The 15,815-nt window shown below is 37.2% G+C and overlaps 1 protein-coding gene and 1 long non-coding RNA gene across 6 annotated transcripts in view; one reads left to right on the plus strand and one right to left on the minus strand.

Annotated features, from left to right (window-relative positions):
• Positions 1-15,815, plus strand: part of LOC148127910 (uncharacterized) — a 151,722-nt gene that overhangs the window by 57,041 nt on the left and 78,866 nt on the right. The window lies entirely within an intron of this gene.
• Positions 362-15,815, minus strand: part of PARD3B (par-3 family cell polarity regulator beta) — an 897,218-nt gene continuing 881,764 nt past the window's right edge. For all 4 annotated transcript variants that reach the window (XM_087913651.1, XM_026707819.2, XM_026707818.2 and 1 more), the window contains one exon: positions 362-3,638. In XM_087913651.1, the coding sequence (XP_087769777.1) occupies positions 3,278-3,638 (361 nt within the window). In that variant the 3' untranslated portion in view covers positions 362-3,277. The remainder of the gene's footprint in view (positions 3,639-15,815) is intronic.

The raw sequence follows: 15,815 nt of genomic DNA on the forward strand, positions 1-15,815 counted from the left end.
GGCTTGAGAAAGCCAGTGTCATCAACATTTCTTGTTACTACCCAAGGAGACCTTTGCATTATAACTTAGGGTCATTAAAAAAAAGAAAAGCACATTAAAATAGTTTCATTTCACTTCTGATTGTTTGTCTGCATCTACTGCATTCTTGCCAAATATATTCATTTAAAAATATAGATTTTTTAAATAGAAATCGAAGGCTTTATACTTGAATCAGAATCAGAGGCCTAATCCTTGAAGAAGAAAGTAAATCTGTCTCAACCTTGGAATGGCTACCCCAAAATTTAGAATTCTTGAATATTCCTACTCAAATAGATGTCCACATCTGTTCCATGCACAACAATTAGGGAAAACATAAACTGAATTTAGTCCAGGGAACTTTACTCGCAGATTAAATAAGACAACCAACATCACTTCTGAATTATGTTGAGGCCTCATTAAAACTAAGGAGATTATAAAAAGGAAGTATTGGCAGTTCCAAACAAAGAGTTGAATTTGGATGTGTTTCTTGTTGCATGTAAGTTATAAATATGCTAAATACCTGACATGATTTACAAAGATGAAAAGAAGAATACACACACACACACACTACACACATTAAGGAAATCCATCTATTGTAGGATGACAAATTAGCCAGAAAAATAAAATCTGATATAAAAAGAAATTGTCTGCCTGAATCACAAGTATGTGCAAAGTCACTATATACTGGTGTTCACAATATGCAATTTTTCCATTCTCACTGCAATAGTTCAACTCAATATGGATTTCTGAAAATGTTGGCTTAACAAAAGTGAGTAAGTTATCAATTTCAGACGTGATTACATAGAGGTGGGTAGGGAGAATTAACTGCTTAAAATGGCATGAATAAGTTTTGTTCATTTATATAAATAGATTTTTCGAAGGAAGGATCAATGTAGTCTTCCAATTCCTTGCAATGGATTCTTGATTAATCATTCAGGGCCAGTTGAAATTAAGTTCATCTACTGGAAATAGATAATTGGCCTTTGAATGGCCATAAAACTCTGAATTTTAGGGGAAAACTTCAACACATGTGCATACACTATGTGTGTTACAAAAATCACTTCTTGGAGACATTCCCCTATTAAAATGATTATACTTGCTATTTCTCTTTACTTGGAGGCTTTCCACTTAGCCCCATGTTCTCATATATTTAATGGGTAGTTTTGGAAAAAGGCTATGACCTTCAACCTTGATTCAAAATCACTATAGTACCTCATAGTTTCTGAATATGAATGCATAAGAAATCAGGGCTGCATTCACACCAAGCTGCTGACTCTTTCTGGGACATTAGAGAAACTGACCCTCTAAAATATAGTAATACAAATTTGTGTACATAATGAATACTCTATAAACCAAATCTCTTGAGGATACCTGGTGCAATGAAGCCATTTCAGAAAGGCTAAATGATAAATGGCTCTGCCTGCTTGATGCCCCCTTTGAGCAATATATAATAATTATTAAATGACCTCTATAATGAATCTTGTTAATTTGCTGCATACCAAAATAAAACCCAAGGATTTTTCAACTCTTTTCTGTGGCCAAGGCAAGCCCAAAATCTTTCATTTGGAAGGAAAAGGGCTGTAACAGAGACTTAAAATGAGTCCCCAGACAGTGTTTGGAATTTAAAAAATATATGCTGAAGCTATTAGAGACTTTTTAGGGAAGCTTTTAGAGACTGAAGCAAGTCTCAGAAGTTTCATTAGTCCTAAGTGGCAAACCACTTGCGTTTTACAGAAGTGTGCAAAGTTTGTCATTTCCCTTCTTTTCTTATAGACACATTCATCACAACTACAGTACACTATGATTCAGGGCATCCATGGAGACAAGAGGTAAAAACTATCAAAATGGTAGCTTTGACTGTTCAGTTGCAGCTGCCATTTTGATTTTTTGACACCTCACCCTTTTCTTCCATTCTGGATATTCCTACCATGATTCTACCTCAGTGGAACCTGCGTTATGCTCAGATCTCTCACTTGATAATTATACTATTATTATTTCTTTTTTCTCCTTTTTAAATCTAGAATTCTCCAACGCCCCCAAAGATCTAAATACTGTAATCCTTGGCATTTAACAAACCTTTCCTCTGCTAAGCCCTCTAGGAGTAGACAAGGGCTGCTTTGCACAGTTGACTTAAACAAATAACTAACAAATAGCAGTCTAACAGTTACCCAAGTGATTGAAAATAATTTGTTTTCTGATAGGGCCATGAGGAAGGATGGTGGTCTAGCAAAAATGAGTTCCTAAAAACACAATATTCCACAGACATCTTGCAATCTTTTTGATTTAGAGTTGTGACTAGGGAAACAAATAGTAGTAAAATATCACCAGAGCATAAACTGATAACTGCATCCTACTATATAATTATTAAGTACAAGCTCCATTGGTATCAATGGAGAATCAGCTCTCTTAAGACATAAAGACACCTAGTCATCCACACACATCAATATACTGGCATAGAAATGAACTCAATCTTGTAATAGTTGTGAAATCAGAGGTAGGAAATTACATACTGAGCCCTTTTGTATTTCCTTCCAGAAACCTTACAATGCAACACTGTATGGTGCTCTTGGGCATCTTTTAAATTTGTCCATCTGCTCTTGTTATTAGAAAACAGAGAAAAGAAGAGGAGAAAAATGGCTTCAGAACTGAAGCATCCTTGTAAGCAGCTGAAAAGAATATTAATAAAGGATTCAGAGATGAGGACAATAACAAGTTCCAGGTCATACTTTGAAAGGAATACATTTCAATGATACTGCAGAATATTTCCAAATTTTCAGTTCAGAGGAAGTCTTAGTAAAGAACCTGCATCCTGATTGTACCCTTATGTGCCGTTTCTATAATCATTTTCTCTCCCCCTCTCTCCAAGACAATTTGACTTTCTTTTTTGTGCCTGTGTGCAAATAGCCCTGAGTGACACTTTGTGATGTGCATAGAAATACTGCTGAGTACTACCATCCTGTTTAAGCACTTTAAAAAACTCTCTTACTCTTCAATACTTAAAGGACATGTACCATTTATATGAGCAATACAGTACATGTTCTGATCACATGGCCAGAGTTAATGACTTATAGCATCTTCATAGCATCACCCAGCCAGTGCTGAAGAAATATAAAGCTTGTCTTTATTACTGGTTTGTTGGCAAAATAATGGGTGGGTGACTCTAGTATATGCAATAGGTTGATAGTGCAGAAATGACTTCTGAGGGACTAACTGTAAGATGAAGTCAACAAAAAAATATCAACAACAGTCCAGCTTTCAATTATACAGCTGCAGTCACAGAGTCCTTCTGCCTTGGATCTTGAGACCTACATTGGTACTGATCAGGAGTGCTTTGTCGGTGTTCTATTCTGGCCACCTCATTATAAGGTGGAGCTCTGTGGCCTTGTGGTGGCGATGGTGGTACATCTTGACGGAGAGGTCTTTTGTGATGAATTACTGGCTGTGGTGGAAAATACTGTGAATACCGTAACTCTGTTGCTCTTGGGCCATCTGGTGGATGAAGGTAGCTCCCTTTGGAGGGATGAACTGCAGATTGGCTTGCAGGAGGGTAGGGAAGATCTCTTTCTTTGTTTGCTATCCGTAGCCCTGTTAAATATTCCATTGGTTCTACAGATCCATGCCTAGGAAGAAAAATAGAAAGGGGGGTGGGGGGAGAAGCTGTCAGTAAAAAGTCTTGCATCACCTTCATCTAAAATGCAACAATTGTTTTAGGCAAGGAATATCACTTCCACTAACTTACAAAAGTCCCACAGAATAGAAACTGAAGCTCTGGACTGGTAAAATACAAGAAAGCCAGTGGAAAAATCCAGCCTCCACATATTGCAGCTTCTTCATCAAAAAGTTCAAGCTGTTCATGATTCATTTGCAAAACTGTACTGAAAGCACTTTCTTTTTTTTTGTAAGAAAGTAAAGTCTTTTTAATAAAGCATGTTTGTGTCTTGTCTAGCCTGAAGATATACTGATGAGTTTGGTCTGTATCCCAGCAACACATAAGGCTCATGTACAATTCACACCTCAAAGCTGATTTGCCCATGTTCTCACATCAAACATGCCACTCTTGAGGGTCCACAGTTAGAAATTCCCATTAAAATATTAAAGATATGAGGATATAGTATCTGTGTTTAATGAGCTAGCTGTTGATAACATGTGTGCAGCAACTATGTAACCTGTGGATATGTGTATGATCTTGTATGTGCTTCTCAACTTGTTTGCATTCATGTATATTTGACAAGATTTGGATCATTGGAAAACTCATGTCATGGACTGCCAGGGGAGGGCTGATGATGGGGTCATTCCAAAGGTTTTCTGCCCAAAATTTGGATTTACATTAAAGAGATATTCTCCCTAAAGCCAGGACAAATGATACATGGAATAAAGAAGTGTTGTATCTAGATGTCAACTCCAGCATGATGAAAGTTTGACCTATTAAGAACAGTTCTCTGAAGAGTGAAATGTTTTTTCAGTTACAGAAAGAACTTTGGCTGTCTTTGAACTGACTTGCTGACTGCAATATTGAAAAACCAAAAGAGTTCATGTCTTAGTATTAGGTTATCAAATCTGACAAGTCATATTTCCCACCCTTTCATAAACTCAGACAGTGTTTCAAATGTTGTATTCTGCTAAATTTGTGTAATTCATGTAATTTGTGCAATTACGTTTCATGCATTTGATCCAGTTTGCCAAAGAAAAAAGTGAAGCACCAGAGAATAGCCAAGGGAGAGCTTCTCCTAGGAGTAGAGAAACCATAAGACAAATCCACCCTAAGCAAAAGTGAGAATATTATGCTTACAGATTTTTTTTTCTAAAAGAGGCAAGGGAGCTGTAGTGGGTGGGCAAAGATTCAAAGTGAGTATGAAACAGATGGATGGACAGAAAGAAAGAAAGATAATCAGCCTAATCAACAAAATAGATACAAACTCAAGGTTAACCACACCAAACTTGACTCCAGAAAATACGACTTCAGCAACAGAGTGGTCAATGTTTGGAATACTCTACCTGACTCTGTGGTTTCTTCCCCAAACCCCAAAAACTTTTACCTTAGACTGTCTACTATTGATCTCACCCCCTTCCTAAGAGGCCTGTAGGGGCATGCATAAGCACACCAGTCGTGCCTACCATCCCTGTCCTATTGTTTTTTATTTTTCTTATAAGTATCTATCTCATGTATTTAAAATTATATTTATTCTTATACCTTACAAAACTTATTCAGGCCCATATCTTTATTGAATGCCGATTATAAAATATTTGTGACCATAATAGCAAATAGATTGAAGAGATTACTGAATCAATATATCCATTCGGACCAAAATGGATTTTTGCCATCTAGATATATTAGGAATAATTTAAAAATAGTATTAGACATTTTGGAGTACTACAAAGCTCACCCGGAGAAACGAATGGCCCTTGTCTTTCTGGATGCCCAGAAGGCGTTCAATAATCTAAATTGTAAATGTATGATACAGAAAATTTATAATATGAATCTAGGAACCAAATTCAAGAATATAATAAACACAATATACTCCACCCAAAAGGCAAGTATTATGATAAATGGCGAAAATACACAGAATTTAAAAATTAGGAAACGAGTAAGACAAGGTTGTCCTGTTACCTCTGCTTTTTATCTTGTCGCTAGAGACCTTACTAAGGCGAATTAGACAGAACCTGGGAATAAAAGGAACCAAAGTCAAAAAGGAAGAATATAAACTGCAAGCCTTTGCAGATGATATGGTGTTCTTTATTGATCCTATAGAGACAGGGGAGGAGATAATCAGAGAATTGGAAAGATATGGGTCTTAAAATCAATAGACAGAAAACAAAACTTTTAACTAAAAACTTAATGGAATTACAAAAAATAGAATTAGAAAAGGTAATGGGACTATAAGTAACAAAGAAAATTAAATATTTAGATATATGGCTGATGGCACAATATATAACAATAAAGGAGAATAATTACAATAAATTCAAACAACAAACAAAGAAAGATTTAGACTTATGGTCCAAATTACAACTGTTAGCGGCTGTTACATTGTTAGCGGCTATTAAAATGTCCATATTACCTAAATTTTTGTATTTATTTCAGACAGTCCCCATCAAGTTAGAAAAAACTTTATTTAGTGAGATTAATAAAATTATGGCAAAATTCATTTGGTTAGGCAAAAAATCTAGAATAAAGATGAAGGTACTACAAGATATCAAAAGCAGAGGGGGACTTGGACTTCCAAATTGGGAGCTATATTATAATGCAACAACGTTAATTTGGATTAAAGAATGGATCAATCCAGGGGTGGGTTTCTACCGGTTCTGTCCACCTCTGTAGAACTGGTACCTCTAAAGAGCAGCAGACATAGAACTGGTTCTATGTCTGCTGATGTTTTTGCCCACCCAGCCATCCGGGCTCTTACCTGATCTTTATTTCCTGATTTTTCAACTTCAGCTGCCAAACGAGGCACAGCTGCAGTTAAAAAAACAAGAAATGAGGGCTGTTTCAAAGGCTGCTTCTCGGCATGCAGCGTGCTAATGATGATTAACAGGTGTGTGGCTCAGAGCGGGCAGGGAAGCTTGTAAATCCTGAACTGGTAGTTAACCCTGTCATATCCCACCCCTGGATCAATCTAACTAACAAACAAATATTAAGCTTAGAGGGCCATGACCTGCAAAGAGGATGACATGCCTTTTTGTGGGATATAGGAATGAAAAAACAACAATATTTTCATAGGCACTTGATTAGAGATTCCCTACTACAAAATTGGATTAAAATTAGAAAGAAACATTATATGAAAATTCCAATCTGGAAGCCATGATACACCCATGGAAGCCATGATACACCCAAACAATTTAGACCTAGGCAAAATGATAAAATATAAAGATGTTCTAGATGTACAAGGAAATTTAAAATCAATCCAAGACCTTCAAAAACAAGGGATATATAGAGATTGGTGGGCGTACCTACAGCTACAAAATAGGTATAAAAAAGGTAAAGAAGATCATGGAATATATTCAGAATTACAACAATTGGATAAAATTTGAACAGGCCCAGATAAAAAAAATATTACAAATATCTATAAATATATATTAGACATAGAATTGGAAGAAGAGGTGGTTAAGGGATGTATGATAGCCTGGGCTCAAAATATTGGACATAATATAAATTTGATAGAGTGGGAGAATATTTGCAATCTAAATTATAAATTAACAAAATTGGCCTCATATAAAGAGAACATCTATAAGATGTTTTATAGATGGCTCCTGCCCCCTGCGAGATTGGCAAAGATATATCCTAACATGAATCCAGCATGTTGGAAATGTAAGAAGAAAGAAGGTACTTTTTATCATATATGGTGGTCTTGTTAAGAAGCCCAGAAATATTGGCTTAAAATTCAAAAATGGTTACAAGAGATCCTCAAGGAACAAATAGATTTGGAACCAGAATTATTTTTATTAAGGATGATTAAAAAGAAATATGGAAAAAATACAAAATATACCATATTACATATTTTAACAGCTGCTAGAATTGCCTATGCTCAATGTTGGAAACAGAATTCTATACCAACAGATCAATTGATTATTCAAAAACTAATGGCGTGTGCTGAGATGGATAAATTAACCCTGATGTTACAAGAGAAAGAGAAGTCTGAATATTATAGAATTTGGGAAAAATTGTATGATTGGATTGAATTAGAACAAAGAGATGATGAAAACAGTTAATGATAAGCATTTTACAGATTAAAGGTTTATATTTGCATGAACTGTATATATTTGTAAATAGGCACAAAATAGAAGTATATGAGATAGATGTCACACACTGTTAATGTCATAACATTTATATTTTTGTTGGGTTTTTAAAGATATAAAAGACTAATAAAGTTTATTATAAAAAAAAAAGAAAAAGGATTTTAGACTTCCTAGAGAATGACACCAATTATCCCAAATTGCCATCACTTCCAAGCCTAAAAGGAGACCAAAATTTGAGTCTTCCCATTCCTAGTGCAGTTCTTTAACCAATCTCTCTCTCTCTCTCTCTCTCTCTCTCTCTCTCTCTCTCTCTCTCTCTCTCTCACACACACACACACACACACACACACACACACACACACACACAGATAATTTTATGTTTCTTCTTAAACTAGAAGGGAAAGGAGTTTGAATGTAGTTAGTCTGTGGTGTTTTAGTTGATCCTTGATGCAAAAGCCATGCATTGTTAGAGTTCCATCTGTAGGAGAAAATTACTAGTTCAAGTCATCTAGAGCTTTGGGCTACAGAGCCATTCAAAGGAGAGCTCTACTTCTGAGGACCCAGATAGTTGGGGGCAATATGCTGACTCTGTAAACCATTTAGAGAGGGCTGTAAAGTATTGTGAAGCGGTATATAAGTGCTATTGCTATTCTCTTTTTTAGAAAAGTGACAGAAAAATTGAGCCTCTGTTGGCAGTTTATAATTAGCTTAAAGTGGTTCTTTGATCTGGCTTTCTTACTAGATGTGCAGGTGGAATGTATATTTCCTTTTTGTGGTTTTTTTTTTTTTTGTGGTTTTTGCTTTGTCAGGCACAGCCATCTTGATAAAGATGGACCTTGTCAGTCATGTCTTAGCTAACTCCAGCTTAGATTACTGTCACATGAAATGTGCTCCCCAAGGAAGTCGGCTTGTCATCCATGTCTTTTCAATGTTATGCTGACAATCTTATCTCAGACGTTTCTATAGTGCTCTTATCCCTATGATATTGGCTGCCTGCATTATATTGGAGAAGAATCTTTTTAATAACTTTTCTTATACATTTATTAATTATACATATTTTTATTTTTAAATTACTTCAGTAACTTTGTGATATGCTCAGAAATTCAGCAGATGTACAACCTTAACTCAGATATGATCTACAAGATACGATCTCCAATGCAGTCAGAAATTACTCAGAAACTGTAATTGTTAAAAAGTTGTAGTTTAGTTGCTGCTGTGAACTAAGCATTTTGGCAAACTATAGTGACATCCAAATTTAGAGCAGAGAGACCTAATCTTGACCAACAAACAAGTCAAAATAAATAAGCAAGATATTGGTTAGCTTGCAACTTAATTCAGGATGATAAATAAAGAAAGAACATATGCACACAATACAGACAGTCCTTGAACTTAAACCATTTGTTTAATGAACATTTGAAGTTGGAATGGCACTGAAAAAAGTGGCATGACCATTTTTTACACTTACAAGCATTGCAGCATCTCCATAGACACATGTTCAAAATGCAGGTGCTTGGCTACTAGCTCATATTTATGAGGGTTGCTGTATCCCAGGCTCATGTGATCACCTTTTGTAACCTTCTGACAAGCAAAGTCAATGTGGAAGCCAGATTCACTTTGCAACCACGTTACTAACTTAACAACTAGCAGTGATTCACTTACAACTGTGCTAAGAAAGGTCATGAAATGGGGCAAAATTCACTTAACAACAAGGACTACCTGTAGTCCCTTCTTGGTCTAGTGCTACTTTCAATCATAAAGAAAGTATCCCAAATTGGGGGATAGAAAGAGAACCAATTGTCTTGAAATGTGGTTGAATAGTGTAGGTGACAGCAGTAGCTCAACAACATATGTTGGCTTGAGTGCATCTCTGAGGGTGGCTTTAAGCCTTCAGCGCTTGGTCTGGAGTCTCTCACGGCAAACAGGGAGGGCCTGTCTTTTTATAATGTTCTGTTTTTAAAGTGAAGAATCTCTTGGGAGTACAGGACCCCTGAAAGTCCAAGGCCTGGAATTTTTCCTCTTTCTCCTTCCACTTTAAACAGGAAACATTTGCATTAAGCAATTCCAATGGGAGAATGCAGGTTCATTTCAAGGCAGATAATGTTTGTGTGCTGCTTAGATAATGTTTGTGTGCTGTTTGGTGATTTATCCTATGGGCTTAAATGAGTCTGGCAGGAAGAAAAAACTCACATTATGTGTCATGTCATGTAAAACAATGCTTGGTGAGTCTGGAGCACAGCATAGACACGAATCACTAGACAAATAAGATGAGGGTCAGAAATGTGCAATTTCAGATAAGGGTAGAATGATCAGCAATTTGCTTCTTCTTTTTAAAGTTATTATTTTGGCATGCCAGAAAATGGCATTTAAAAGTGCTGAGCAACAAAAGTGGGTTTTCATGGTTTCAACTCAGACTGGTTAGTGCAGGAAACTGGAGGAATTTCATAATACTCCTAGAGTCTTAGCAGGTAGGGAAGATTATGAGATCTTGTAACTATATGAATGAAGCATTAAATGTTGCCTCACTTTTGGATGAAATGAACTAAGCAACAAAACAGACTGAAACTAGATCCTGAAACCCCAGGATGGACTTTGTACTCCTTTTTTTGAAGGGCTTTATCTAAATTGTAAGAGTCTGAATATCCAGAATGATCAGCCTGAAACAACAAATGTGGCGATGTAGCTACTTCAGCTAATTTGAGTAAAATAAAGTTCTCTTAATTTTGTTGGAGTGACAATATTGTTAGTATTTTCTTTGCTTTGCTTTGTAGAAGATGATGACTTTAGGGGAATTTTAGCAGGTCTAAAAAAAGTAGAGATAGTTTGTAGAATAAGACAAAAATTAGACAGAAATACACAAACTGGCCCTTATTGAAGTCCCATGACAAATCTGGAGAAAAAATGGAAAAAATGTTGCTAACACAAACCTACAGTCTGTTATGTTAAGAAGATGATTTAACAGAAATTATTTTGATGGACTGTTTTGAGCGCAGACTGGGGGGAAAGGATTTTAATTGGGGTGTTTTTGAAATAAACATGCAGAGTGTTATTTCTCTTACTCTTGGGGAGAGATGAAGCACTATTTCTTCTATCCTCCCTAAAATATTGTGTGTGTGTGTGTGTGTGTGTGTGTGTGTATTCCCACACATACTAATTAGAGGACTATTTTTTTAAAGGTTGTTTGAAGATTTAGTGAAAATTATTGCCAGAGTTCTAAATACTTTGAAATCTTGCCAAGGCAGCCCCCAACAGCCACAAGTGGACTAAATTATATGTTTATATTGAAATATAATACCTTTTTGTGTAAAATTGTGAATATAGAAACTAAGTTGCTGTTTCCAAAAATGTCAAAAAAATCATGTTGATGCTGAAATGGGCTGCTATTCACATATGAAGTCTATAGTTGTCATTCGTTTTCAAGTTGTGCATTTTCTTTTCTTATTGATGGTGGATAGCAGTGTGGAAGGATTGAGGAAAGTGCACATGATAATATTAAGACACAGAAAAAGTGCGGCTGTCACATTAGCATGGAAACCAGAGCAATGGCTGTGAGAGATTTATTTTTATTACATTTTATTTTTATTACATTTTATTTTTCTGATAAAGGAAAAATAAGGAGAGAGCCTGATAAAGGTGCATAATTACAGAAATATAAACATACTTTATGTTTATATTTGCCTTTACTTGATTTTACACAATGCCTTATTTGTTGCTACTTTTCCTTAAAAAAAAAAAGCATGTACAGACTAAGAATTCACTTATGTGTGTCTTACTTTTCCCTTTCCAAACATAAGGAAAAACAATACTGTTTTTTCACTTTGCAAAATGGCTATCTCCAAGGAGGTCCTAATGAATTTTATTCTTGGCTCTTATTGTTTTTGTTGACTCTTGCAGGCCCCAGAGTTCAGAAGCCCAGTTCATGCCTCCACAGTGACCCATGCTTTGGAGGGTATACAAGTCTCTCACATCGACAGGGAAGGCAGAAAGTCAGTGACCCATGGGATTCATCCAAAATGTCTGGTGCACCTCCAGCCCCTCAGAAAACATGTGAGGAACATTCCCCATAAGGGAAAGAATGAGAAAAAAAATAACTATCCTTAGGAATTCCAAAAGGTCACAGAAGATTTAACAATATGGGAAATTTAATAACCCTAAAGAGCAAATGGAAAACTGATGCAGTCTTCAGCATATATAATTGTCAATTAGATCAGCTGCCCATATCACCCAGCAATGCAAAGAAAGATAAGAGTGATATTACCATGGCAGGCAAAGTGGCAGGTGAAGTTGTTGAAACTGAAAAACAAAAAGACAAAGATATTTATATCTGTTAGTCTCTCAGGACCCTGGCATTTCCCTTGCTTCTAGAGGATAAGCAAGTATGATCCTTTGTATGTACAACAAGGACATTCCACAGATGTATGTCCTCCTAAAGCACTAGAACAAATAGGGGAAAATAAATGAATGCGAGAATAGTCTTATGCCTTTAAGTTTTTGGCTCTTTCTCCTAGGTACGTATGTTTTTAGGGCCTTCCAAAGTCTGCATGGGCTGAGGATCCTGGTTTTCTAAAGTCCTCATTTATGTGGAGGAGCTCAATTCATAGAGGACATTTTCCACTGAAAACAACTCAGTCTCTACAATTGGAGGGACACAGGAGGAGGCCAGGCTAATCAACTCATGCTGCCTTGTTGAAAGGATAGCTTTCTCCCATTTCTTGCCTCTTCTCAGCTTCTTGCTTTTATTATACACTCTGCCCACACGCGCGCACACCCACACACACCTTTTGTTCACTTCTAACAACATCTTTTCTTACAAATACTCAACCCCAAGAGGAGAGCAGGAATAGAGTGTCCCTCCTCATCTCCTTGAATACCTCTTTCTAGCTATTTGCTTTCATTATCTGTACCTCCTGCTTATTTGCTCACTTTTAAGAGCATCTTTCTCTAATAATGTATTCTTGTCAAAGATAAATACACCCATTAACAAAGAAACAGTAAAGAAATGCCTTTTTCTTCTTTCAGGTTAATATGTGACCAACTAAAAAAGTGTGCCCATTCAAATTTTCAGAAAATTAAGTCTTGTTCAAGGTCTTGAAAATGAAGAGGAAAACAAAACAAAACAAAACAAAACATAGGTTTTGCATGGTACTGGATGTTAGCAATAAGAACACCAAACCAGTCTTCCAGAAAGTACATCTCAATTGTATCTTCTCGAACTATATATTCCAAATCAGAGGTGGTATTCAGCAGGTTCTGACCAATTCTGGAGAACTGGTAGCAGAAATTTTGAGTAGTTCGGAGAACTGGCAAATACTACCTCTGACTGGAGATTTTACAGTATCCTTCCCCTGCCATGCCCACCAAGCCACGCCCACAGAACCGGTAGTAAAAAAATTGAATCCCACCACTGTTTCAAATGCTTAAAAGTAATTAAAAAGCTTGAAATGTTAAGATATGATTTCAGGCTACAGAATTCAAAAATAATGTTTTGTTTGTTCTGCTTTTGATATATTCATTACTGCCAATCACTTGAACTGGGTCACTTCCCCAAAGGTTCAAAATCAGAACTAGCAAATAATATAAAATAGAATCATTAGAAAAGTGGTAAGGACACCTAGAACTATTTGTACCTGAACATTCAGGTTTATGAGTTAAAAATGATGTAAGTTATTCCCAGCTTACTGCTGGAATAGTCTAAGAGAAAAAGCTTGGGTGGGCTTAGCTCAAAGCCATATATCATGGAGTCATGCTGTGGATTGTATTACTTTCTTATGCTCAGGCCTCCATTTTTAAAAGGGGAAATCTGAGGTAATCTCACCGAAGATTATGAAACACTTTGTAAGCTACAGATGCTCCAGAAATAATGAAGTTCATGGTTCAGCTAAGCTCTATTTCATCATTTCTCTTTAGTAAACTAAAAAGAAAATAGATCTCTGACCAGGCGCAAGATTGCAGGTGTCTTAATCTGATTAAGAAGTTTTCCTTTATCTTTATCACTGGACTGAGATGTGATTTGAAATTTCTAATGCAATTTTGAAACCATTAATTCCATAGTCACATTGTTCAGAATTCTTTTATTCATGTGAGATATTTACTCTTGATGTAAAAATATGTATCTCACAGCTTTTAATCTAATGTCAAAACTATTTCAAATCATAGAATAAGGTCTACAATATTTATTTCCTTTACTTGAGATAACAGTGACCAGTGGTCAGTGTAGAGAAAGACTGAATCATAGAAGTCCTTGCCTGTAGCCCAGAAACAGATTTATACCCTTAATGAGAACCAGACCGCACAAAACTCCTGTGCAAAATCCAGCACTCTGCCAGTGCTGATTCCAGTACTGTAGTCAACACTGATCTTCATTATATGCTTTGCAAAACTGCTACATAAGATGCATATGCTAAGGACATGAGGGAATAATTCAAATCTCACTCTTTGGGGGCCTTAGGAAGCAGAGAAATGTTGAAGGCAGGAGGCAGACCTTACACTGCCAGAGATCTTTTATAAGATCTTAACCTTCCATAAACAACTTGCACGTATCTGGATATAATTAAGAATTTTCAAAGAGAATTTTGCCATTATCATTTTAATGTGGAGGGGAATGTGTTCAATGATTTTGTCCTGTTGTTCCAACAAGCTAAGTTCTTCTCTATTACAAGTAGCCAAACAGCAGCATAATACGAAGTAAAGAGATGGATTCTTCCAAAAACCAAGCCCAAGGGATCTTAGACAAACTATTGCACAAATCTCTGATGTCCTCAGTGCTTACTATATTTACTCAATAAGCACAAGTTCTTTTGTGGAACAGTGAATGTCCAGTAGTAATAGCAATAGTGCTTTTATTTTTATTTATAAACATTTTGAATACAGTGTATTGTCAGGGCATATCATTTACGAAAAAGCAAGAAAAAACAAACAGAAGTTGTTAGATCTGGGAGGATGGTTCAAGAACGGAGGCAAGACTCAGATAACAACAACAGCTCTTTATTAGTGACTTCAGATCTGAGCGAAGAATCCCAGCCGCAGCAGCCCCTTATATAGGGCTGGCTGTGGCTAGGCAGCCAATGAAGGCGATTTGAGTTTGCCGCTCTTGGCTGGGCCAATTGTGGCAGCCCGTTTACTAGCCAATCGGATCAGTCTGCGGTGACCAATCACGATCTGCTATTCGCGGGCCAATCAGAGTTGCAGGCTTTCGAGCCTGCTAGTCCGGAACACCCCTCCCCTCTCGGTTCCATTTAAGGGGTGGAGTTATATAGTCTCGCAGGTAGGCAGGTCTTTGTACCTGTCTACCTGACTTACGTAATTCCAATTGTCCGTGTTCAAATTCGGGTTCAGATGGACTGCTTGCTGGATCTAGTTGGAATGGTGAACCGGTGCTATAGTTGGGACTCTCTCCTGATGCCCTCGGGGTGATTGAGTCCTCAGCTTCGTTGCTACCGCTATGGTTCCCCAGACTCTCTGAACCTGCTTGGCTGCTGCTTCTTGGTGAAGTGTTCATCTGCCCAGGTTCAACTATGGCTGGTGAGTATTGCAAGCTATGGTGTGGTGATCTCGGGGTTAGTTCTGAAGGAACAGGTGTTGGTTCTATTTCCAGGCTCGTGGCTTCCCCTCCCCCCCCCTAGTGTTGATGCTGGGGTCAGGGATGGAAGTTGTGGTCAGTCTGGAGCATAGCTGGTCAATGTGGCGTTTCCACACTCTGCCATCAGGGGTCAGTAGATGGTAGGACGGGGACCCGTGACTTGAGTTATTTGAGCAGGAATCCAGAGGGGATCCCCTGAATTTTTTTTTGCAAATACAAGGTCTCCTACCTTAAAGGCGCGATGCTTGCTGCTGGAACCCAGGGGCTTTTCCGGGGTGTAGGCAGGGTGTAAGCAGTCTAGAGGCGATCTGAGTTTCCTGGCCATGAGGAGTTCAGCTGGGCTCTTGTTAGTCGTGCTGTTAGGTGTGATGTGCTGGAGAAGCAGCATCCTAGTGACTTTATCATGGATGTTACCTTGTTCCATTTTCTGTAGGGTTTTCTTTGTGAACTGAACCATTCGTTCAGCCCTACCATTCGCCGCTTGATGAGT

This window comes from Pseudonaja textilis, chromosome 1 (genome assembly GCF_049901715.1).
Source record: "Pseudonaja textilis isolate UNSWEBS1 chromosome 1, rPseTex1.2, whole genome shotgun sequence".
In the NCBI taxonomy this organism is placed as follows: domain Eukaryota; kingdom Metazoa; phylum Chordata; class Lepidosauria; order Squamata; family Elapidae; genus Pseudonaja; species Pseudonaja textilis.